Source organism: Carassius carassius, chromosome 24 (genome assembly GCF_963082965.1).
Source record: "Carassius carassius chromosome 24, fCarCar2.1, whole genome shotgun sequence".
In the NCBI taxonomy this organism is placed as follows: Eukaryota; Metazoa; Chordata; class Actinopteri; order Cypriniformes; family Cyprinidae; genus Carassius; species Carassius carassius.
This window is the reverse complement of record NC_081778.1, coordinates 17122134-17148497: the sequence shown is the minus strand read 5'-3', so window position 1 is coordinate 17148497 and position 26364 is coordinate 17122134. Positions and strand designations below refer to the sequence as shown.

Sequence of the window (26364 nt, the reverse complement as noted above, 5' to 3'; positions counted from 1 at the left end):
TTTGTTATAGTATTTTAATCATAGTCCTAAAGTATCTATTTTTTTAATTCCTTTGTTTTTCTTTTTTGATGTGTTATTAATAAATTTTTTATTTCATATTTCTTATTAAGCACTATAAAGTTTAGAATTTCGTGCCATCACTGTATTTAATTCAGATTTAGATGTGTGTGTGTGTGTGTGTGTGTGTGTGTATATAGTATATATATATATATAGTATAGTAAAACATTATATATTTAAATATATTTGCAGTCTAGTTTTACTACACCAAGAAGAAAAAAAAAATAATTTTGCAGAAATGTCATGATTTTGAGAAAGTGCTTTTAGTGAATGGTGACTGAGCTTTTCGAGCTTCAATATATGCAAAAGCTCCATAAAAGTATCATAATAGACACGTATCAAGCCACGGTATATATGTGAAAAAGAGAATCTCCCTAAAAAATAAGGTAATAAGGTCTCAGCTCATTAATTGTAATTATATGGAAAAGTGTGATAAGTATGGAAGTTTGATTTAAAGTATCTCCTGTTTGTGTTTCACAAAAGAAAAAAAAAAGTCATATAGTACAAAATTGTCTTTAAGTGCTTGTAAATAACAATAGCAACATAGGAAACAATGAAACATTAAATTGAGTCATGCTTTTGTTAAATTACATTTTCTAATTTGGACAGTCTGTGACTGTGGATAGGTGATTGATTGCTCAGATCAAGGACAATGGTGCTTTTGTTGACCAGATTTCATGTGAATTAGGAAAAAGAATGTTTATTTGATGCAATATCTAATAACTGTATTACAAAAATTCTTTAAATGCCATTACTTGTATTATTACATTACTAACATTACATTACTTTTGAGACTCGAACGCATCATATTAATAGACTGTATATGTTCAATGTACATGAGTTAACGTCATCAATTGTGTTGAGCTTTGATTTATGTGAGTGAGTTGCTGTTTTCACATGAAGAAAACTATAGTGTGTACTTTAAGTGGCTCATTCAACATTATTATATACTTTCTGTTAGACCCCACTAGACACACCTCTCCCGTCATCCAGCCAGCGTGGAGGCCACTTACAACACTTCATCTGGATATCTAATTTTCTCCACACATAACCAATATTTACTGTAACCTTGAGCATTCAAAGCACAGAAATAAAAAGAAAACATGGCATCTGTGCAACTATCTTACTAAACAGAATGTCTGATGTTTGATAAGACCTAAAATGGAAAATATCTCCACCCAAACTAGGGTATATTACAGTGTGACCTACAAATGAATATAAATAGGACACAAAGCAATTTCAAGAAATTTCAACTTGTACGCGGGCAAATGTACAGTACATTATTGTTGATTATTTTTGGTGAGATCAAAAATGTTATCGGAGCGATTTTAATTTGTCTGTGAGTGTTTTCAGTAGCATGGATGCCCATTCAAGCTCACAGTTACAAATGCATTACTGTCACAATATTTAGCCTTAAATGATGTCTAGACGTCATCCACTGATTGCCACTGTGCCACATGGATGCAGGCCAGTACATGTTAGTTTGGCTGCTGTCAGCCAAGATAGTGTCTCCTTTACAGATAAATGGATTAGATATCAGAGTTAATAAAGAAAGTTCAGAGCCTTCATACAAAGACTTGTTTATTTACTTAAGATGTAGCTGAGGTGATGTAACACAAACTGGAGCATATGTACTTGTGACATACAAAAGATAAAACTTAAAAATCATGTACTAATCATTAACCCTTTATGAAGTTGACTCTGGGTAACCCTTTTTTGTTGCAAGATAAATGGTAAAATGAGATATTAAATGTTAAACAGTGATAGGATTACTCATGAACAAATAGAAAGCTTTTCTTTGTTACACCATGTCCTGGCGGTCATGTAAAAATTTTGGTGCCCCATGTGGAGACTGCACACGCTGCTGAACGTGGTGTTTCCTAGAAGTGGTGTTTTGCATCACTGAAGTGGATATGGACACAGTGGGTGTAACCACTATAAAGAATGTGCATCTATTTATTTATAAAATATGTATTTATCTATTTATTTTCATTTATTTAAGTAAGTTATTGGCTGGGAGCCATTTAAATTAGATTCTGTCACAGCAGTTTGTCAGGGACCAGGCAAGCCCGGTTCCAACCAATCCACAACGATCACGCTCCCCTGTGTATTAACCACCCTCACCTGATCACCATCAACAAGGCACTATAAAACACTCACCTCAGCCCCAGTTCACCGTCAAGTCTCCAACAGGAATTGACCTCATGATTTCGTCCCCAGCTCGCCTCGCATCCAGAGAACCTCATGAAGTAACGTATACATACCTTTGAGAAGCTAACCTTTGTGTCTTTGTTCTGCTGTCTCCAGGATTCTTGATATAACCCAGGTACCTGTATTCCCTACAATCTTCGATATCTTCTGTGCTCTCTGGACAATGGCCTCTCCTGTAAAGGGAAAAGAGACAAAACATTAGTATTCCATGATTGTGTGGCATTGACCTCTCAACTATTGACGTACTCCCCTGCATTCCGCCACTCACTAAGCAATCTGCACAGAAACCGCACCTAAAAATCACCTTCTACTCGCTACTCTTGTATATAATAAACACGGTGTTGAATTCACCTACCTCGGCCTCCAGTGTGTATCCTGACACCGTTGAAGCTACTCTACTGTTACATTTTTTTTTTTTAATTGCTCAAACACATTTCTTGAAACCCTCATCCCTCATTTTCTCGAAAGCTTAAACACAAATCCAAATACACAAACTAAATTCACAAACCTCTGACTCTTCCATCAAAATAAAACAATCACTGCAAAACCATTTCACGTGCACTCTAAATCTAAGGTGCTCTCAGATCACACACATGGGTCAATAAAATAAACACTACAGAGCATTCATTAGACATTAAATAAAAAAAATGAGAACACATCGTCCAGGACATTACAGAAAACAGTATATTGTTTTGAGCAAACAATTTTAAAATTCTGTAAAACGTATAGTACTTGCAATTGAGTAAGGTGAATATATTGTATAGGCATACTGTATACTGCAAGAATCGTATTCTGCTCATTTTGAATAGTACTGAATGATTTGGATACTGAAAAAATTAAGGTCAAAGGTCAAAAAAGGCCAATAAAACTCTAAATGAACAGCATGTTACAGTACACTCAAATACTGTAAGTTGTGCAATTGTAAAATCGGGGTCAACGAGAGATTCACTCAGTCTCAGCATCATGTCTTTGTGCTTGAGCCTTTACTTTGTCCAAGTAATGACAAGTAATGCCTTTTTTACTAGAGAAAAAAACCTCTGACCGATCCAACCTTGATAATGCTCTCTAAACCTTACTCTTTCTCTCCTTATCCTTCACCTCTACATGTACTCTTCCTCCTCTTATTTTCAGATTATTTCCATCTTTTGTTCATATCATCATTCAGTCACCTGAGCCCCGTGTGCACACTGAACTGGTTCATATTATTGATAACATCATTAGAAAAAAAGTGTGAGCAATTTTGAATCCTTGTTTGTAAATGATGACAACTGTGCTTTAGTTGTGTTTAACTTTTGATGCTTGTGTTAGCATTTTGCCTCACAGTGTGATAAGTGTTTAATTGAATGAGAATGTGTTTAGAGTTTTGCGAAAACAAATTAAACAATGCATGAGGTTTGCAAATAGAGCCTAACTGCCTGAACATGTTTAAGGTTTAGCAGAAACAGTGCTTTATACGACAAATAGGTTTAAGCTAGTTAGAAATTGGTTGAATGTAACCCTATGGAGTATTATACTCCAGCATTACTATTATATTTCTTTAATATATGTTTTTAACTTTTTTGTTGTGGCCACCATCTTTAGGACCTTGTGTAGCCTCTCGTTGCTGATTGGGAACCAAATAACACTTCATCAACAACAAAAGGCATTAAATAAAATAGATACTTTAGGATTAGATCCTTATTTTACTGTCAAGCGAACTGTTGACTCCACTAAATTCTAGTGAAAATTTACCAATTTGAAGTTTGCCAATAGGCTATTTACATCTACCTCATTGTGATAATGACCCGAGCAAGGAGGATTAATAGTGAAACTGGGGTCCAAAGGGTTGTTTATTTAAGCAGGTGTGCAAAATATGCAGATAAATAGGTATAAGAGCTTAAAACAAAGATTGTTATAAAAACCAGTCTAAAACTAGAGCTGCAAGTACTCAAAACAGTATCAACTCCCCTCTACAACATTGAGGCTGGAGTTTCCCTTGCTATACAGTTTCCCGCTCTTCCCAAATTGGAGCATACCATTTTTTATAAAAACTCTTTGACTCTTGATATACACAAGATCTAGAAATGAGTTTAAGTAAATAAATACAATTAATAAGACAATTAAAAAGGGAACAAATAAGCCAAAACATTTGCAATAAAGATTAACAGTCCGTAGATCTTGACCATTCATCTAGGCTTCTCATCACCCCTTCCATGGTCGAGTCCTCCCTGGCATACACATCGTCCTCTCTGATGACGATCCTTGCCAGTGAATGTCCCTGGGTTCTTCCGTCCTGTAGACACTTAAAGGTTAGTTCACCGAAAAATGAAAATTATGTCATTAATAACTCACCTTCATGTCGTTCCAAACTCGTAAGACCTCCGTTGATCTTCGGAACACAGTTTAAGATATTTTAGATTTAGTCAGAGAAAAAAACATGCAATTACAGCCAAAAACAGCAGTTATACAATAAGTGTAGACACAATATAGAACAAATTTTGTAAATGTACCCATGCATTTACTTGAATCAATGAGGCATTATTATATACACTTGGACTTGGGGTAAAAATCCTCTCGCATGCCTGATGTCCTTGTGTCATGCTTAGTCATGTGGTCAATATAACACTGCACTCTGTTAGTATTACCTGAGGTAAACTGTTGTTGTATGCAGTTATTGTATTGAAATGCAGAAGGCTGTACTTCTTATGTATGTCATATATCCATTTTAAAAGTACAAATGTACACATTACTTTATGTGTATTGAAAATTAATTAACAGTGCTCTCTTCCACCCTCAATACCCTGCACTGAATCCCCAGTTGCTCCCCAGGGGCTGGATATAGCTGTCCATTGGTCCGGATGTGTGTTCACGATGTGTTCACCACTCTGCTATGTGTGTGCACTTGGATGGGTTAAATGCAGAGCACCAATTCCAAGTATGGGTTACCATACTTGGCAAATGTCACAACTTTCACTTTTTTTTCTTGACTAGAATACTTTTTGTGCACGAAGAAAACAAAAACAACAACTCTATTCAACAATTGGTTATCTTAGAGCGGCAGACCGGTCTCCTCCCCATCTTTCAGCGTGCTCTTCAATCAGCAGACCGCGGCGGAGCAGAGCGAGCAGACTCAAACAGAAACAGAGGACACGAGATGTGTTTATTGATAAATTGTTAGAATATCTGTATCTGTGCGGTTCTTTGTCATAAATACAGTTTATAAAAGGTCACGAGGGAGCAATAGGTCTCCCATCTACTGTAAAGTTTCCGCTGCGTTCACCTCTCATCACACCACAGCGGTTTCCTCCAGCGAAAATCTAGCCCTTAACAAGCCCTTTTAATTTAAATATACTTCCTTATACAGACACTACTGTGCTAAAATTTGGTGGTTTTGAATACAATTTTTGATTTTTTATCTTTGAAAGAAGTATCTTATGCTTATGGCTCCATGTATTGGATCACAATACAGTAAAAAAAAAGTAACACTATGAAATAATATTACAATTCAAAACAACAGTTTTCTATTTCAATTTATTTTAAAATTTAATTTATTGCTGTGATTGCTGTCTTCAGTCAAATGATTCTTCAGAAATCATTATAATATACTGATTTACTGCTCAAGAAACATTTTTTATTATTTTGATTAAAAAACATTGCTGATAAACATTTTTAATTCGTTAAAATTTTTCTTGATTGCTAAAGCACTATAACCAGGCCTTTGAATTAAATTTACAAAACCATAACACCATTTTTCAAGAAGCACACCCATTTCCCAAGCTATAAACACTATTCCCCTGTTTTGACAAATTAATCAGATTTGTTGAACTGTCACTGCAAAACTCTACACACAAATCCCGTCATTTCTCATTGTCTGCACCATGTGGTCATTTAGAAAGCACTAGCATTCAATATTGTTCACTCAAGTCAGCATAGCTTGAGCTCAATTAGCACACAATTACCCATGTGAAAACACTTAGAGTCAAAATTGAACACACGTTGATCATATCAACATTCATTATCAACATTCTATCATATCAAATCATATCATATCAGATCATATCATCATTCTATAAATAGAAAAAGGGCCTGTTTTGGAGCAATGGAATTATGGAGAAATGAAGGAAGAGGTCGAGGACGAGGAGGTGGAGGAGGACGAGGGCGAGGACGGCGACAAGGAGGAGGAGGACTTGGTGAAGAATGAGAGAGAGGACGGAGACAAGCAGCCTCGGATGAAATTCAAGCTACTTTAGTTGACCTTGTCCATGGTATGACCATGAGGGAGGCTGGGCAATGTATACAGCCAAAGTTGAGTCGCTTCACCGTTGCCTCCATCATCAGAACCTTCAGGGAGGAGAACAGGTAGGTGTACATACAGTAAGACTGAATTGTACAGTGACTTTTGAGTGCCGTATTCTATGCTGAGACATCACATACACTTTTGCTCATACAGTAAACAGGCCAGCCTGTTCCCCATGAAATTATCTTTGTGGATGAGGCTGGTTTCAACCTGACCAAAAGAAGGAGAAGGGGGAGGAACATAATTGGTCATCAAGCTATAGTTAATGTCCCTGGTCAACAGGGAGGGAATGTTACTATGTCTGCAGCCATAAGCCAACGAGGGCTACTCCACTGCCTTGCCATTCTAGGACCCTATAACTCTATGCTTCTCCTTGCTTTCCTTGGAGGTCTAAGAGAGCACATGTTCCACCTGGACCTCAGGGAACCAGCAAAGTCAGAGCAGCCTCACCACGTTGTTGTTGTTTGGGATAACATCCGCTTCAAACATCGTTCTGCCTGCATACTCTCCCTTTCTAAACCCGATTGAGGAGTTTTTTTCGGCATGGTGGTGGAAAGTGTATGAACGAGAACCTTATGTCCGAGTTCAACTCCTCCAGGCCATGAAAGAAGCCAGCCTAGACATAACAGTAGATGAATGCCAGGGATTTTTGTGTGTATGTTGTATTGTGTAGTACATGAATAAATAAAAAATGTATATGCCACATAAAAAGGCCACATAACCAGTTTTGGAAGTGTTGTCTTGAATTTTTCTCACAGTGTGTAAGACTATGTTGTAGTGTGTGTGTTTTTGAGGGCTCGGGTGTGTGTGATGACTGAGGGAAAAGTTCGTTTTTTCAGCAATGTGAAGAATTTTGAGTTTAGAGCTTAGTGTAATTGTTTGGGGAATTGGGTGAGACGTTATGGATTTGTGTTTACTGTTCTGAGAATGAGTCATAGTTTCAAGAAATGTGTTTAAGCAATTGAGAAACTGTAAATCGACATCTTTAATGATTCATTAAATTGACACCTTTGAATGGTAGTGTACAAGATTGTTCAAAAGTTAGCAGTCAGTGAAATTAAGAAATTCTTTTATTTTTATTAAGCAAGGAGTAAAGATTAAAGTAAAGATTTTTGTTTCAAATAAATACTGTTTTATTTTTTTTTACTTTCTATTCATCAAATAATACTGAGAAAAGAAAAAACATTGATGCATTGGGAAAATGAATAAGCAAGCATAAGGTATTTTTCCTACCACACCAGTATCACAAGTATACATGTCTTAAATGTTTTAAATACTAAAGCAATGATCCAGAAACCTTGTGACTCATAGATCACTAAGATAAAGTCCTGAAACCCCGCTTTGAAAAAATGTAAGATTTAAAGATTACAGGATTTCTGACAATAGTTAATCAGTACATTGATAAGATTGTGTTGATGAATGTTACAGTTAGAGGTATAACTCTACTATGTGAAAAATTAGTGTTTTGTTTCTGGTTGTTTCTTGCCTTTTGTTCTTCAAAAACTTCGTTACTCTTTCATCCTGTGAAAAAGTTTGTGTCTGTGCGTGCGCACGTCTCATTTTTTTTCTGTATGGGAGCACAGTTTAAGGAAGTAAAGCTCTGTACTATCTGCATATTTAAATGACTTGTTTCACTTTAAGAAAATATCATTTGGGATTTACCTGCCAAGTTAGGTGATCAAGCAGCTTTACGTTATAAATTCAGCCACTGATGATTGAAAACCGGTATGTATCCCCCTTAATCTAGAGTTTTAAATCACATTTTGAAGTTGTTATAAATGTAACTGAAATATTATTTTAAAATGATTAAATACTTAAAATTCTTAGTGTATCCACTGCATTTTGCTTGTAAATTTTAATGCAAGTGATAACCTTCAATTAACATGTGATCATTTCCAGTGAAAATGCATTCCTCTGCTTTTCTTGTCCTGAGCTCGGCTTTGGTTTTTTGTCTTTCATCACCTATGGTAAGTGTGATAGACGACAGAGTTTGCTATAGTACATTGTAACAATGATGATCTACAGTTGTTGGCTTTTTAATACGTTTTCCCTAATGTCTGATTATTGTTTTCTTATATTGTCTTCTCAGCCCCCAACAGATGTAGTTGGTATAAGTACAGAACAGATTTATTTATTTTTGTAAAGTGTAGATCCTGTTTTGATCACTGTCAGAAAATGTGATGCATTTATAATTCTTTTTTCCATCTTATTTAATTAAAATTATGTTTTTGTCTATAATTTTTTTTTTCACCTCTCTGTCTTTTTCTTTTCTTCATTACATTTTTCCTCATTGGCACTACAGAGACATGGAAGGACATTCCAGATATAAACAAAGGTAAAGCCAATATTTTATTGGTCAACTTATATCTTATTTTCACAAATCATTATTTTTACTCATGTTTTATGTATGAATATATAATGTTAGGTTTAAATCTCAGAGAAGGAGACATCATGATGGTGAGTTATGTTTGTTGTTTATTGCATAATACAATACTGGATAATTCAGTAGCGCCAGTGTTCTCAGATTCTTAAAACAATCTGCTTTCAAGCCTACTCGAAGGAGTGCCATTCTTGGGAATCAGTACCGATGGAATATTCCTGTCCCCTTTGAACTGAGTGTGAATCTCAGTAAGAAAACACGGATTTCTCACTTACAAATCCAGCTTAAAATATTTTTTATTAACTTTTATATGGTTTTTATTATTGTTTCTGATTGTGTTTTATAGGTATCAACTATAAGGGAGTCATTTTGAGAGCCCTTGAGCAATTCAGACTGAAATCATGCATTGACTTTAAGTACAGAACAGCAGAAGACATTTCTTACATCTCTGTGGAGAGTCTTGAAGGGTAAAGTATTGTTCCAGTTAGTAATACACAGTATTAGTAATATATAGTATTATACACTATATAGTCTATAAAAACTATGCTGTACTGTGTGTATACAACATGTAAATGAATGCTTCCAGTCAAAAATATGTGTACACTTGACTATTACTTGGAAAGGCTTTTGCCAAATATTAGATAATTATAATGGACAGACAATAAAATATAAAATAAAAAAAGACATTAAAGGGATAGTTCACCCAAAAATGAAAAAAAAAAATGTCATTAGTGATTCCCCCTCATGTCGTTCCAAACTCGTAAGACCTCCGTTCATCTACGGAACACAGTTTAAGATATTTTAGATTTAGTCCGAGAGCTTTCTGTCCCTCCATTGAAAATGTATGTGCGGTATACTGTCCATGTCCAGAAAGGTAATAAAAACATCTTCAAAGTAGTCCATGTGACATCAGCGGGTCAGTTAGAATTTGTTGAAGCATCGAAAATAACATTTTGGTCCAAAATTAGCAAAAACTACGACTTTATTCAGCATTGTCTTCTCTTCCGTGTCTGTTGTGAGAAAATTCAAAACACTGCAGTTTAGTGATATCCGGTTCGTGAACGAATCACTCGATGTAACCGGATCTTTTTGAACCAGTTCACCAAATCGAACTGAATCGTTTGTAACGGTTCGCGTCTCCAGTAAGCTGTAATCCACAAATGACTTAAGCTGTTAACTTTTTTAATGTGGCTGACACTCCCTCTGAGTTCAAACAAACCAATATCCTGGAGTAATTCATTTACTCAAACAGTACACTGACTGAACTGCTGTGAAGAGAGAACTGAAGATGAACACCGAGCCAGATAACGAACGAACGATTGACTCGTTCTGGAGTCAAGAACCGGTTGCATTGGTTTTCGGATCACCAGTAGTGATGGGAAGTTCGGTTCTTTCCCGCGAACCGGTTCTTCCGGACAGTTCGATTCAATAAACCGGTTGAAGAAAACGGTTCACCGGTTATTTTGCGCGGTTATTGGCGATGATTAATTTCGTCACCTATTTTTAATTTAGTCTTAGTCTTGTGCCAAATGTCCTTGTTAGTTTTAGTCATATTTAGTCATTCACATATCTCTCAAGTTTTAGTCGACTAAAAGTCTCGTCATTTTAGTCTAGTTTTAGTCAAAAGAAAACTCAAGGTATCTTAGTCGACTAAAAGTCTTTTAATTTTAGTCTAGTTTTAGTCAAAAAATTTTCGCGTTTTTTTTTAAAATAACACATTATTACTGATAAACATTTCAGTAAAAAAAAGTGTTTCACATATCTCAAACATTCGTTAAATGTCATAATTACCTGACAAAATACACTTGTTGAATGATTTTTGTTGGATGCAAATGTTAAATGTGTCTGGTTTTCAAATTCTGATTTAGGAGACACATTCACAAATGATTAACCTGATCACAATTTTTTACTTTATTGATACTGCTTTTAATCGTAATGCAAAGACTGGTCATCGGGACATAAGCTGTCATATACAATGAAAGAGCCTGCGCAGCAACAGGAAATATAATTTAACACAAAAAGCCTGCCTAGACGGTGGACTTGCGCTCAGGAATTTTTTTTTATTTTGTATTTTTTGAGCGGCGTGTGGACAAATTCTTTTTACGCACACACTATTTTATTTCTTGATAACAGACCGCTGCTAACTATAACACACAAATATCAAGCCTCTTCCTTCGACATAGCATGTCGTCGGCGCTCGTCACTCTTGTTCGCTTCAGGTGTTGTGTGTTCAGCAGTTTCACAGGCTGGCAGCAACAGGAGTATGAGACCTGTAACTTGAGCAAGAGCGCGAAGCCGCAAACTCGTTCTGAATTTTTAAAGGCGTAACAGTTGATGAAAAAGCAGAGACGATTGTAGATGAAAATGAAGAGAGATTTTATCTTAGTTTTCATTTTATGCAAAACATTTTTGTCTCGTCTTTTTTCGTCAACAATAATGCATGTTAATTTAGTCTTTGTCAGCGTTTTTGGACAGTGGTGCGGTCTTGTCATCGTCTCGTCTTAGTCATGAAAAAAAAGGTTGTTGACGAACATATTTGGTCTCGTCTGACGAAATTAACACTAATTCAAGCCTTCGGTTTACCCGCGCTCATAACATTAGCACAGAATCAGTTCGGTTCAGACGCGCTGTGTGTTCAGGTCGCTCTTCACAGCAGTTCAGTCAGTGTACTGTTTGAGTAAATGAATTACTCCGGGATATTGGTTTGTTTGAACTCAGAGGGAGTGTCAGCCACATTAAAAAAGTTAACAGCTTAAGTCATTTGTGGATTAATGCTTATTGGAGACGCGAACTGTTTCAAACGGTTTAGTTTGATTTGGTGAACTGGTTCAAGCAGATCCGGTTACATCGAGTGATTCGTTCGCGAACCGAATATCACTACACTGTAGTGAACGCGCTCACAAAAGACACGGAAAAGACAATGTTGAATAAAGTTGTAGTTTTTGCTTTTTTTGGGCCAAAATGTATTTTTGATGCTTCAAAAAATTCTAACTGACCCTCTGATGTCACATGGACTACTTTGATGATGTTTTTATTACCTTTCTGGACATGGAAAGTATACCGTACACACCGTTTCAATGGAGGGACTGAGAGCTCTCGGACTAAATCTAAAATATCTTAAACTGTGTTCCGAAGATGGTCTTATTAATGAAGAGTCATTAATGACATAACTTTAATTTTTCGGTGAACTAACCCTTTAACATTTAACATTGTTTGGTCACTTTTTCAGTGAGTGAAAAAAAAAAAACATTTGAATTCTGGTGTTGTTAACATTATGCATCAATGGAACTGTGTTGTGTGAATGTGTTCTCTTGTTTTTCAGGTGTTGGTCATATGTTGGTCACAGATTTGCAGGAGCTCAGACTCTTTCCATTGGAATTGGTTGTGGAATAAAAGCCATTGTAGAGCATGAGTTTCTCCATGCACTGGGATTTTGGCATGAGCAGTCAAGATATGACAGAGATGATTATGTGACCATCAACTTCACAAACATCATTACAGGTTGACGTATTTATTATTATTATTATTTTGTCTTTAATTGTAATTGTCTTTTAGGAAAAAATTGAAACAGTCCTTTAATCACCGAATGGTATATACAGACATAGTGATTGCAATGTCCATGTAACTTGGATGTAACTTAAGTAATTCCTTATGAACAGCTACATCAAGAATTCCATAAGTCTTTATTTTTTAGGGTATGCGAATAATTTCGACAAATACAGTGAGAACCTGACCACCACACAGGATACACCATATGACTACTTCTCTGTGATGCATTATGATAAAAATGCCTTCAGCAATGGTAATGGATACACAATCATTACCAAGCGTCCTGAGTTCCAAGATGTGATTGGTCAACGCCTGGACATGAGTGAATACGATGTGATTGAACTCAACAAACTCTATAAATGCAGTGAGTATTTCATACATTGTTTTCATTGCTTTTATGGTTTTTATAGTTGTTTTAATGTGAATTTAATTATAAGATAAAATATTGGTTTTGGTTTTTTTAAAAGTTCTCAGCATAAAAAAAAACATTTTATGACTAGATATTGTAATTAATTGATTTCCCCTCAAACATGTTTGTTTGCATTACAGATTCATCCATCTCTTTCCTTGATCACTGTAGTTTTGATGATGAATCTCTGTGTCAGATGAGCGTCTGTTCTGCTGCTGATTATGGCTGGCAGACAGTAAAGTCAGTGAGTGGGATCAATGTGACTGACCACACAAACTTGGGGAAAGAACAAAATGGTGAGATCTGTTACAGTCTGTGAATGTGAAATTTCTTTTTCAAAAAAGCTTCTGTTTTGAAAATGTTTGTGCTTTTTTATAGGATGAAGGATGGAGTATATTTTGATACCTCAAACAATAAATGGTTCATGTCTACTCTCATTACTGCTTTCTATTAGATATTGGAAAATTACAAGCCAACATGCATCCAGTTCGCCACACATGTATGTACAGTATGTATTTTATCTATACACCTGTTTTCATACCTGCAGGTGTTTCATTCTTCATGCACTTCAGCACTAAGGATAGAAATGAGGGGGATGCAGCCAAAATGGAGAGCAAGACAATGACCCCTAAAAGAGACTGCAAAGTCCAGTGCCTGCAGTTCTACTACTATCACAGTGGTAATGAGTCTGACCAGCTCAACATCTGGATCCGAGAATACCAGAATGAAGCAGACAGCATAGGAACTCTCAGACTTATGGATCAGATCATAGGTCATTCTCTTTTTCAAATACTTACAGGCCTGTACATCAAGATGTTCTTTAAATTTTACTGACAATGTTGCTGACCATTTAATTTCCTGCAGAATCCCCTGGCAATTACTGGAAGTTGCACCATGTGCCACTGAATGCAAATAAAACCTTCCAAGTTGTATTTGAAGCCCGTAAAGGAGCTGGAAACTCCAGTGGAGGATTTTCACTGGATGATATCAATATTTCAGAGACCGAGTGTCCCCACACATGGCAGATAAGAGACTTTGAGAAGGTTATGAACAACAGTGTGTCTGGTACTTGGATGTACAGTCCATTGTATTACTCCAGTGAGGGTTATCGCTTTCAGGCTCTCTTAAAAGTGTATCAGAATTACCTTTCAATCTATGTTGGTCTGGTATCCGGTGCATATGATGAACAGTTGCAGTGGCCTTGTCCATGGAGACAAATAACCTTCCAGGTGCTTGACCAGAATCCACACGTACAGAAGCGCATGTCCTCTGAGAAAAGCTTCACGACTGACCCTGCTTTAGTTTCTTCCAGTGAGAATATGATTATTTGTCTCATATCATGTTAAATGCTGCATTTTAGTTAACTGACAATCAAGGTTATTATTATATGTAGCTTTGAAGGGTCTAAAAGCATATTTTGTTGTAACAGATGGCAGAAATTACTGGGACAATCCTCAAAATATTGGAACTCGAGTTGTCATTGACAATGAGACCGTATATGTTGGTATTTTTTGGGGATATCAATATGCCATAATGAAAGAAGATCTCACTAAAAGAGAGTTTATCAAGGGTGGTGACATCATCCTTCTCTTTTCCATGCAAGGTAGGTTTTATGAAGTACCTTTAACGAAACCATGTGTTAAGTGCTAAGTTCACTCAGAACATTTTTTGTTGTTGTTTGTTTATTGTAATTGTATTTATTTATTTATTTATTTATTTTGCGAACATGTGCTGGCTAGATGAATGTTGGTAACGGCTGCATCTCGCTGATTTTTCTGTATGTCAGGCTTTAATGCCAGACTGTTTCAACTTTAAAAAGCAAGTTCTTAAAAAAGGTCTTGGAATGGGTCTTTTCATTTCTTTTGTGTTTCAAAAAGGTGTTCTGTGTGAATGGTTTTAATGGCAAGAATTCAAATGTTGCTTACTAATCCTCAATACTTTGTCATAGATATCTCAGGGCTATTTCAGTCTGACTTTCTACCCTGCCCAAAAGTGACAGTAAAGGATTTCAACGTTTCTTCTCATTCAACTGCCCAGCTGGGATCATGTGCTACAAGGTGAATATCCATTTAAGCTCTGTTGTACGTTTATTCAAACTACAGGGAGAAAAAGTGTTTTTAAAAGGTAGACCTACTGAAAAAGAAATGAGAGAATGTACTATATTGCGTAACCATAATCATGACTGAAGTCCATTGTTAAGCACAACATACAGTAAACATTAGCTGTGATGATATTTACAATACAGCAAGTCATCAAGTCTCTAATTTCTTTTATAAAATGGTTACCATTTAATAAAATATAAAAACTACACTTTTTAACTTTGGCCATGTAGTTTGACTTCAGTTCTGCTGTTTTGCATGGATGATTATTATTATTTTTTTCAAACCAGTGATTTCCAAGAGTTTGCTGTTTTTAATGGCCTATGGAAATTTGTTCTGGATTGTTGTAACAACAAACTATAGGCTTCATGCTTCCCACAGTTAGAGCTACTTTTCTTTATATAAAGATACAACATAAAATGCACGTGTGAATTATCTATATATGCAATTTCCTGTAATGCTTTTGCACTCATACATTAATAACATTTTGTTTTGTTTTTTGTTTAATAACAAAAGTTACATTTTTAAAAACAAAGGTTGCAAAATGTATTTTTGCAGTGATGCTATAGAAGAACCATTTCAGTAAAGAGTGTAGTGTAATTTTAAGAAAAGAAAAAAAAAACATTATTTTAACTAAATTTAGAAAGGTTTCTTGCATAGAAGACACTTTATATTTCTAAATAATTATTGTCTAAAACACTTGTTTTTGGTGCAGGAAACTGAACACGTTAATCTAATATTTGATTAAATAATGAAATAAACATAACATTACCTCCCCCTCCCCAGAGCTCTTCCCACACCTCAAGCAATCTCAACAACTTCTACACCTCAACCCACTGAGGGGTAAGCCACAATTTCATATGGTCACATTTTTGTAGATGTGGGTAGATTTTTCATTTATACACGCACACAATTAAATCATTATTTTCTATTACATGGAAGGGCCACTTTGTAGGCAGATAGTTTGGTATGAATAATATTAATTTCCACATCTGCATCTCTCCCCTCTTTTAGTGAATGCCTGGACATATTTTGCAATTCCAGTGCCAAGACTGTTTCCTCTCTGATCCTCCTGGTTGTGTGTTTCCTTTTCTGGTGAATCAAACATGAGTAATCACTATTAACCACCACCCAGTGTCGGACTACACAAGAATTCAGTGTCAAAGCAATACATCTGTCTTCAACTTTCTGCTAGGCATTATTTTAACATTTTGAAAACATCTAGTGACTAATGGTAGAACTGCATTTATATTGACAAAACCGCTTCTGATTACATGTAATAGAGGAAATCAGTTCTGTATTCCACACTGATTTCATTGAGAACAACTCAGTGAACATTTATACTGTTAAACCTATATTTGAATTTAATGAGATGCTTTCACAAGAATACATCTATAGTTATCAGTAATGAAGCAAAATGTTAGTTTTAGTCTACTGATTTCCATGATAAACTATTGTTGCATATGGTTCACACATTTTCCGAATAGCTAAAGTTAAATATATGAAATATTGCAATCATTGCATAATCATTATTGGTTCTAAATGACTATACAAAATGTGCCCACAAGAACTATGTGAATAACTTGGATGAATCCCAAACCAATTTTGCCATTATTTCTATTCTCATTATTTTTGTTATTCATTTATAATCATTTATCACGTCATTTAACCACTTATTGATTTTCATTCCGTGCTCTTGTAATGCTTGCTATTGTAGATTAATCATTTATTGTACAATTTATGATTATGTGGTTTCAAGTTTTCTTTGTGAGAGACAAGGTAAAGTCTCAATTTCAAAGTCAGATGATGATGCTGTGAAACTAATTTTCATGAATTCAGCATGTTAAATTTGTTGTGGTCAGATAAAGTCCAGTTGAGCACTAAAACAAACGGAACTAAGATTATTCAATAAAGATCACTTCATCTCAATTCTTTCTTTTATTCCTTCCTCTGCCAGCCTCTTGGCTTATACAAGACAGTGAGTAATAATTTCTTAACTTATTATTATCTGGATAAAATGCAGTTCTAACTGGTTTGGGGAGTTAACTGGTTTTTGATACCAAACAAAACATGTCTTCCGACTAAATATAATAAAGAAACTGGTTCCATATTCTCAGCTTTCCTAAGTGTTTAAAATGTAATTGTTCTAATGAACGCATACTTTCCATAAATCAAAGCATCTGCACCATTTGAAACAGTCCTGTATCTGAGTTTATCACGAAGTGTAGCCTATGTGCCCTGGTTTGGCCTGCAAACCACCTGCAAGATTTAGTGGCACCTAGTGGTGTATGGTGGAGCTGAAACGTGTCTACAGGTGGACAAAAGTGTGTGTGTGAGTGTGTGTGTGTGTGGGCAGTGTTGGGAAGGTTACTTTGGAAATGTAATAGGTTACAGATTACAAGTTACCCTGTTTAAAAAGTAATAGTAGTGTAACTTTTTCAATTACTTTATTAAAGTAATGTAACTAATTACTTTTGAGTACTTTTTGATTACTTTTCTAAATTTGTGAAAATTAAAGAATAATAAATAAAAGCATATACATCAACTTAAATACAGTTATCTAATAAGCATGTGACGTATTCTGTGTAATAAACTCCTGAAACATTGGTGTTTTTTGAACTGCTGTCTCTGTATATGATGATAGTTTTCTCAAAATAAGTAAAATGCACATGAAGTGACACAGAGCAGTTCTAGAAATTATCTTTATGTGCTCGTGTACTCCTATATTGAGGCGGCAGAGGTTGAAAACACTGCGAGCTTCAGCAGGCCTATGTGTAGTAAATGAAACCATGTCTTTGCCATTAATTTACAGGAGGGGCGGACTGGGAAAAAAATTCAGACTGGAAAATTCAAACTCATACAAACAAATTCATGGACAAAACTATTTTTTGTATGGACCTGACATAAAAAAGGTTTAAATCTTTAATTTGGGGACATGCAAAATAATTATAAGTTCTCTCCTGAACTGCACCTTCACTTCCATTTTTCTCTTCAGTCTCTTTATTTTGCCCTGTTATCCATCTCTCTCATGACTTTAATACTCAAGATTGAACAAAACTATACTTTACAATACAATACTCTACAATACTACAATATCTTTATAGAAAAATCCTAATACTGTACACGAGTCATGTTTTTCCCTTACAAAAAATTACCATGCTTTTATTAGCCTATATAAAAGTAAAATAACCTTGTTTTGTTTTTGTTTTTTGCAAATGGATTTGTATTTATTTTTAAATAAATACATTTGTAAAATAATTTTACATTTTTGGTTATCACATTTAAACAATAGTAACCATTTTCTCTGGATTTATAGTTAAATATTAAAATGTTAATTTTCGTAAGGGTTGTGTTGTTGTCTGTCGTAGCTCCCCCTAAACCTATAAAAAAAATTGGATTTTTTTTCAGCTGAATTACTACTGTAACATTACAACAGATAATAATGATGTCCTTTATATAGTATTTTGAGTGATGACTGATGAGTCAGTCATCACACCTACTGCTGCTGCTGCTTGATTATAAAAACAAAGACAAAAAAGCATCTTTACAGATGAAACTGACCTGAAACCCTGAACAGGAGTTCTGCTTCTCTGCTCCAGCTGTGCGCTTCCACACTCCACTCTCTCGCATTGATTAGGGGCTACCTCTTATGGGGTTATATTTCAGTCAGAATTCTGCGCGCGCACGATCACATTTTGAGCATGCAAAATGGCATTTCGCACGCGCGTGAACTGAGTTGTGCGGAGAAATTTTCGTCTCGCAAATAAGAAAATATTACGAGCGAACGAAAATCAGTTTTGTATTTAAAATGAGTATTTGTATGTGCGCGGACGTTCTCTTTCGCCTGTGCAAGGTTTCACTTTCTTGCTCCAGTCATACCAGTCATACCAGCCGTGCGCGCTCTCCAAGCGCAGACGGCTCGCTTGCTCAACACAAACCCAGCGTTACAATTATTGTAACAATATGTCATAATTCCAGCCAATCAGAGATGAGACTGCTAAATTCTGGCTTGAAAACCAATCACAAGACTGCCTGTATCACCGACTGCGGAAAAGGAAGCCCCCCACACACACAACACGAGAACCAGCTAGAACGTGTGCTGAAAAGGAGAGTTTAATTTTAATGTGCTAATTTAAAAAAAAAAAGAAGAAAAGGAGAGAGACGATCTAATAAAATGTCCAACCAGGAGGGTAATACACCGCAGCGCCAAGTGAGTTGTTGGTTTGTTTACTATTGGGTAACGTTAGCTAGCTGTCTAGTTAAGTTAGCAGATGAGTAACGTTACTGCGATTTTTATGATTAGCTTATAGTATCCTGTTAGCTGCTATATCTTTCAACTTGTAATGATCAATTTTTTTTCGGCAGTTATGGAACATTTGGTAATACTTTACAATACGGTGTTCAGTAGTTAACGGTAACGTTACATTAGTTAGCGTGAACTAATAATAAACTGCACTTATACAGCATTTATTAACCTTTGTTAATGTTAATTTCAACATTTACTAATAACGTTACTTTAATTAAATATGGTTAACATTAATGTACCGTAAACTTACATGAAAAAAACAACGAACAGCTGTATTTATATTAACTAAAGTTAACAAAGATGAACAAATACAGTAACTAATGGATTTTTCATGGTTAGTTCATGTTAGTTACTACATGAACTAATGTTAAATAATTAACTGTATTGTAAAGTGCAACATTTTGTTGCATAATTTTAATATAATGGTCAATCTAACTGTTTATAGTTGCTCTGATTTGGATAAAAGCTTCATCTAAAGACATGCAATTGATGCAAATGCTTCAATTTATTCAAAATGATTTAGGGTTTTGGAGAAATCGAGTCAGCAGCAAGGAACCTCGTGTCGTTGCTACTCAACTCAGTGAGCTCTGACATGCAGGCAGCAGAACCTGAGAGACCAGGCCAAAGTGTGACAGTGCAGAGACCAGGCCCAAGTGAGACAGTGCAGAGACCAGGCCCAAGTGAGACAGTGCAGAGACCAGGCCCAAGTGTGACAGTGCAGGAGGAGATGGCTAGGTTCATGCTCACACTTTGTTCTGAAGGGATATTATGAGCTTAGTCAACATTGCGTTTAGTTTCTGCAGAGAGAATTAACTTTAGAAGTCCCACTGAAGTTTAAGCTTTACTTGAAAGGAAAGGAATATTTCATAACCTAATTTAGTAAACAATGTTTTAATGTTTAGAAACATGGTTATGCTTTTCCAATTTGATATTGGATCTATTAGACTGTAAGAAGACTGTAATTCACATTATTTTCATGTCTTCTTGCAACATTGACAATGTATATTTGCACTTCCTCATGTATTTTCCTTCCTCAGGTCTTTTCCGGGATATTTTAGGCCGGGCATAAAGCGGGCCAAAAAGAGAGCATTATCTTTCCCTAAGCAAAGTAAATTAAGTAAGGTGATTTCACTAAATTTTTACCTGCTACCAAAAAACACTTCAATTACACCACTGCCAAATGAGAAGCTTGAACTCTTGCAAGCAGGGATGGGAAGACGGACCGTTTCCATTTCTGAAGACAGTGACCATGCAGAGGTACAGTTTACTAAAATGCTTTGAGACATTGTGGGACATTAAATGTAATGCCTCATAAATTAAAGCAACCTTTAATCCTGTAATATTTCTTTGACCTCTTTTATATTGTTTGCAATTATTCAAGATCTCAAGAATACTAACTCAAACATATCCAAAGATGGAGGGCCTTTCTGGAGGGTGGCTTTTACACAAGGCAACAGGGTAGTTGAGGACGAGAGTAAGGTAATCTCAACACATTGACCTCCAGTTTTACAGACAATGCTTAAGCTAGTCCCAGACAAAATCTAATGTTTGAGATGTTTTAACTGATATAATCTAAAAAATATATCAGTAATGTTTTTATCTAAGGCATGTTTATAAAAGCTACTTAATGGAATAGTTCCACCATAAATGAAGCTTCTGTCATTTACTCACTCTCATGTTTTTCCAAACATGAATGAATCTCTTCTGCTGAAAACAAAACATGGTATCTTGAAGAATATGGACAACCACCCAAGGTTGTGTTGACCTCCAAACTATGGGGATAATAATATGGAAGTCAATGGGGTCCATTAATGGTTTGCTCAAAGAAATGTTTAAAACATATAATCTTTTGTGTTCAACAGAAGAAAGAAACTCGGTGAAACTTTCGGTGAACTATCCCTTTAAATGCCCTATGAACTAAGGCCTAATCCTGGCTTAATCTAAGCCCTGTCTGTGAAAAATGGCCCAATAGTATTAAAAGTGAAGTTTTTTTATTTGGGCCAGTATTCTCAAGTCTGTCATTGTTTGTAATGCATTGCTTTTTTTTATTTGTTTTTATGGGAAACCATTCAGGTGTCTTGTCCAATTTGCTACAGAGAATTCCTGAAAGAGGATATTACACTCCATGCAAGTGTCTGTGGAGAGAGGTGATTTGCATTGTGGTGTTTTATGTAACATGTTTGTATGTATGCCTGCCTAAATTAATTTACGAATGTATTTTTGCATTTGGTTTTATGTAGTTTGTGTACAGTGACTTCTGCAGCAACTTGCGCTGATGAAGTTATTACAGTGCACACACCTGCATATACACCAAAAAGGTAAGAGGTTTTGTAAATTGCCATGTCTTTCCTTTCATTGAAGAAAAGAGTTAGGCTGTTAATCAATGCATTATACACTAATATTACATAAGTAACCATATTTTTAATAACTCCAAATACACATCATTTGATTTACATTTAGAAATGTGTAATTGGTCTAATATTATGTTCTTCACAGCCTTGAAGAGGTTATGACGCTCCTTAAAGACAGAGTTGACACAACAACCGAATTCAAGTTGTGTGTCGACAGAGATTGTCTTCCAGAGAGAGGCATCGCTCAATGGAAGAGAAAAAAACAAGCATCTCCTGTCAGTCTGCTCAAGGTAGTCTTTATAGGAGAGTCAGGGATTGATACTGGGGCTCTCAGAAAGGAATTTCTTACTGGTGAGTTATTTTCTTATTTTCTATATTTTTATCTGATGTAACTAAGCAATTAACAAAAAGATTTCTCTTTGCTTAAGACATGATTTCAGGTATTGAAACACGGTTCTTTGAGGGAGCTGGCAGCCAGGGGAAAAATCCCAAATACTCGTTAACTGACCTTGATGATGAAAATTTCAGGTGGGTAACAGTCTTTTATTAGAGTTAATTTAACACATTGTAAAGATGAAACGGGTTTTGTAGTTTTATAATTGGTTCTTTTGGTTTTTCTTTTAAAAACAGAATAGTTGGAGAAATATTTTGTGTCAGTCTTGCACAAGGGGGCCCTGCTCCTGCATTCCTGAGGGAGTGGTGCTACAAATTTCTTTGTGCAGGAGAAGTTAACTTCAGATGTCTGAGCAAGGAGGATGTAATGGATCTGGAATCTTCTCTTCTCATCTGTAGGGTAAGTAATCATTTGTTGAGTGTGTGTCAGGTTAATATTATATTTATGAATCTTAACCATCTCTTCCACTGTTGAATTTTGCAGGTTGAAGATGCTGCAGATACAGAATCTCTAATGATGTTGGCTGATGAAATTGTTAGTTGTGGGTACACTAGTCCGATCAATCATGAACAGAAAGAGAGCATCATTCGGTGAGGTTTTATTATTATTATTATTATTTTTTTTGGTAATTTATTAGTTTTTAAAAACTGTTTATCTGTTTTCTTTAAAGGGCTATTGTCTTACACTCTACAACAAGGCTAATTCCAATTCTCCAGCAGCTTCAGAGTGGCATGCAATTGTATGGCCTGGTGGCTCAATTGAGTAAAAACCCTGAATTATGCAAACCACTGTTTGTTCCGGGAGAGATAACACAAGTATTTAACCTTTTTTTATTGTTTCAATTCCAGTACAATTTTCTGTATTTATAGAAAAGTAATAACCAATTTTTATTTGTATAGCCTGATGCAGACTTCATCATGATGAACTGTCAGCCATTATACAGTGAGAAGGGAATGTCAAAAGAAAGAATTGAGAAGAAGGTGACTAACTTCCTTCAAGACTTCCTGCAAGAGCTTGAAGTGGCAGGTAATTAGTTTAATTAGTAAGTAGTTGCTGTATTTTTCTAGCAGAATGATCTTATGTACTGATTTCTTTATGTAAAACGAGGTTAGACACTACTTTTATCAAAGCTGTACTGCTTTGTTTGAAGACCTAAAACAAGAACTTTGTTCCGATTTTCTATTTGAAGTTGATGCGTCCATTGCTGATGATGGAGATACAGTTCTGGGTGACACACAACCGCTCTCTGTCCAAAAGGTGCCCACATTCCCATCCTTCCAGATGAAAAGAGACGGTTTAAAATAGCATGTCATTTTGATCATGATTGCATAGAAAGACTAGGAAGTCACTCTGTATGTTATCCAGTTGTTAGTGCCTGCACTTGTACAGTAACATTTCCTGTTAAACACCTGAGCACATACGAGGAGTTTAAAAGAATTATGAGTGATGCTGTTAGATATGGAGGAGGATTCTTCAGAGTTTAAAGCATAGTCAGACAGATCTATCAACACAGCTCATTGTTTACAAAATTTATTTTATTTTATGCTGTTTAAAAGCAGCACTTAGACGATGTTGCACTTTTTCCTGTTTCTATAACATTTCCTGTTAAACACGAATTATGAGTAATGCTGTTTGATATTGAGGATTTTTCAAAGTTTAAAGCATAGTAGTCAAAACAGATCTATCAACACAGCATTTTATTTTTTGCTGTTTAAAAACAGCACTTTAGACAATGTTGCACTTTTTCCTGTTTCTGTAACATTTCCTGTTGAGCACATACCAGGAGTTTAGAAGAATTATGAGTAATGCTGTTAGATATTGAGGATTTTTCAGTTTACAGTTTTACAGTGTTTACAGCGTAGGCAGACAGATCCATCAACACCGCTCATTGTTTACAGCATTTCCTTTTTGCTTTTTAAAGCATTTATTTTTTGCTGTTAAAAAAACAAAAAAACAATTTAGACAATGTTGCACTTTATCCTGTTTCTGTGGTTAATACAATAATAGGTCTTTGGAGATGTGCATTGCTGGAGATTTGCATTACTTAAATCTCTGCAAATTAGACCTGCTCTAACTATATACATTCATGTGCCTTGACCAAAACTATTTAGGTCTGTAAACTCTTTTTTTTTTTTTTTACAACTGTTTTCAAATGACCACTATTGAGAAGTCTTTTTGAACAAAAAGTAAACAGTGTTTGTATGAAAAAAGTGTGTAGTAGTTCCTTATTGACCTATACTATTGAGAAATTGGATGTACAAGTCTCGACCATGTGAAGGAGAGGGAGAAAGAGGATCAACAACTCTTTGCAGCTCGGTCAATGCTTGCTCGTCAAGTGGGCATTCAATTTCAGGGACCACAACTGCACCAGTAGCATTCTCTTGCAGTATGGCACTTTCCCAGTCTATGCCTGGATCTTGAAGATCCTATAAATTCATAGAAAAATAGAGTAATATTATAGTTCACTGATGGTTAAAGACTCAACTACTGGTTTAAATTTCTAGTCTGCTGATATGTAGCTTAAAAGCCTTACAATTGTGTGTCATATCACTTTAAAAAAAATCAATTTAATTAGTTCAACTTCCCAAAAAAAAAAAATCTAAATTCTATAATTTACTCACTCTCAAGTTGTTCCAAACCTGCATGTTTTTTTCTTTTTGTTGAAAACTTGTGACTTATACAGTAGGAGAAAATAAAATACTATGGAAGTCAATGGCTACTATCAACTGTCTGTCTGGTTACCAATATTCTTTAAAATAACCAAAAAAAACCTCATTTAGGTTTGGAACAACTTAAGGGTGGGTAAATTACAATTTAAATTTTTGGGTTAACCAAGTAAAAACAAAATATAGAAAATTTGGGACCTGAAGTCTTTCCTCTTCCAGATCTTGTGCATCTCCCAATAGCCATAGTTGTTCAGGAGAGAGATGTCCTTCTGTCCGCAGAGGGTGGTTGTTCCATCCTTCAATGAAGCAATGAAGGTCTAACCTAATGCGGGGAAGAAAGATGTAATGTACCCCAAACAGGTGGAAGATGTCACATGTAGTGAGCAATGTCAACATTTTCCACTCCCTGATCTCCCCTAACCCTACAAAACAGAAACTAGTAAGGAAGAATTTTGGGTGCAGTATACAAAAAAGCCATTAATGCTGGTTTTATGACTATAAAACTATGTAAATCTGTGACTTTATTAATATTTTATAATTTCAATTATGTTTCTGAACTGAGCAAAATACCTTAATGGCAAACCATGGAGGTGTACAGATTTCAGGAAAAATGAGAGTGCTGTTGAAGCTTTATTATTCGTAGCAGCGTCCAGGTACATAATCTGCAGTTATATAACAAATGAAAAGTGGCAAAGTTTACTCAGCCTTGTGTTATATTGTGAAATAATCTTAAAAAACAGTAATGGACTTAAAAATTGAACAATCAAATCATGAATGCTTACCTTCCGTGAGTAGCCATCTACTCCACCAAATACAACAATATTGTACCTACATGGGATGAAAATAAGAATAAATTAATTATTAGGCAAAAGTTTAGTCCTTTGATTTTTAACTAGACTTGACTAGCCGTAGCCTCTAATTTTCCACCACCAGTAAAATACAATATTACACTCAAAGACTTAAGATGTATTATGCCCTCAACATCTACTTCATACATTACTGTTTACATTGGAATTATACTATACCTTATCAGTTTATGATTGGTATCAATATGGACCAAGGAAAGGGGGCCTCGCACAGAATAGCTTCTCCGTACTACACATCCTAGTTGTGTGAGCCGCGAAAAGATACCCACTGCATCGACTCTATGCATGGATGCCATCATTCTCCACCATTGAACACGGTGTCCCATTGTAACCAGATGTCCCTGAACCATGCGGTAACCAGCATTTGGCATCTGAGACTTGATGTATGATATTGATGTATGGGGGGGGCTCAAATCTGTGTCCAGGATAGGACAGACTAAAGGCTCATGACTTTGCAGAGCAGCAGGCACACCATCAGAGATCTTTTGAATTCTGTCTAGAGCCGAATTGGCAAGTTTTATTAATGTGACCTAACAAACTACACTTTTTGTTTTGAGCCTCCTGAAATGTATAGGTTAACATTGCACCCTCTGAAAACTTTTCGGCTAAGAATGAAACATCAGGTAGGTGATGCTTGATCGCTCTCATTAGCTATCATGGGTGTCACGTCAGAGGCAGCCCAATCAAGAGTCACGTGTGTGTGCTTGACGTGAGAACTAATGATCATTGTTTTCATGCATCAAACACACACATTTCTACTTCAATTATGACTTTCATCAGGTAAATGTCACCTTCAAAT

General features: G+C 35.7%; 1 protein-coding gene across 1 annotated transcript; it reads left to right on the top strand.

The window, feature by feature from the left end:
* Positions 1 to 8111: 8111 nt before the first annotated feature.
* Positions 8112 to 16954, top strand: LOC132102999 (meprin A subunit beta-like). The gene is made up of 16 exons (XM_059507780.1): positions 8112 to 8270; positions 8445 to 8512; positions 8635 to 8659; positions 8848 to 8880; positions 8971 to 9002; positions 9095 to 9173; positions 9272 to 9392; positions 12248 to 12426; positions 12620 to 12838; positions 13024 to 13179; positions 13431 to 13655; positions 13748 to 14194; positions 14313 to 14486; positions 14832 to 14940; positions 15769 to 15825; positions 15997 to 16954. Exons 2-16 carry the CDS (start codon positions 8450 to 8452, stop codon positions 16079 to 16081), a joined length of 2004 nt encoding a protein of 667 aa, XP_059363763.1. The 5' UTR covers positions 8112 to 8270; positions 8445 to 8449; the 3' UTR covers positions 16082 to 16954.
* Positions 16955 to 26364: the final 9410 nt, after the last annotated feature.

Bases quoted from the DNA above. Each gene is read 5' to 3' on its own strand.
- LOC132102999 (XM_059507780.1), top strand. From the start codon at position 8,450: ATGCATTCCTCTGCTTTTCTTGTCCTGAGCTCGGCTTTGGTTTTTTGT. The intron at 9,003-9,094 runs GTGAGTTATGTT...TCTGCTTTCAAG, and splicing joins GAGAAGGAGACATCATGATG to CCTACTCGAAGGAGTGCCAT. The intron at 12,839-13,023 runs GTGAGTATTTCA...TTTGCATTACAG, and splicing joins CAACAAACTCTATAAATGCA to ATTCATCCATCTCTTTCCTT.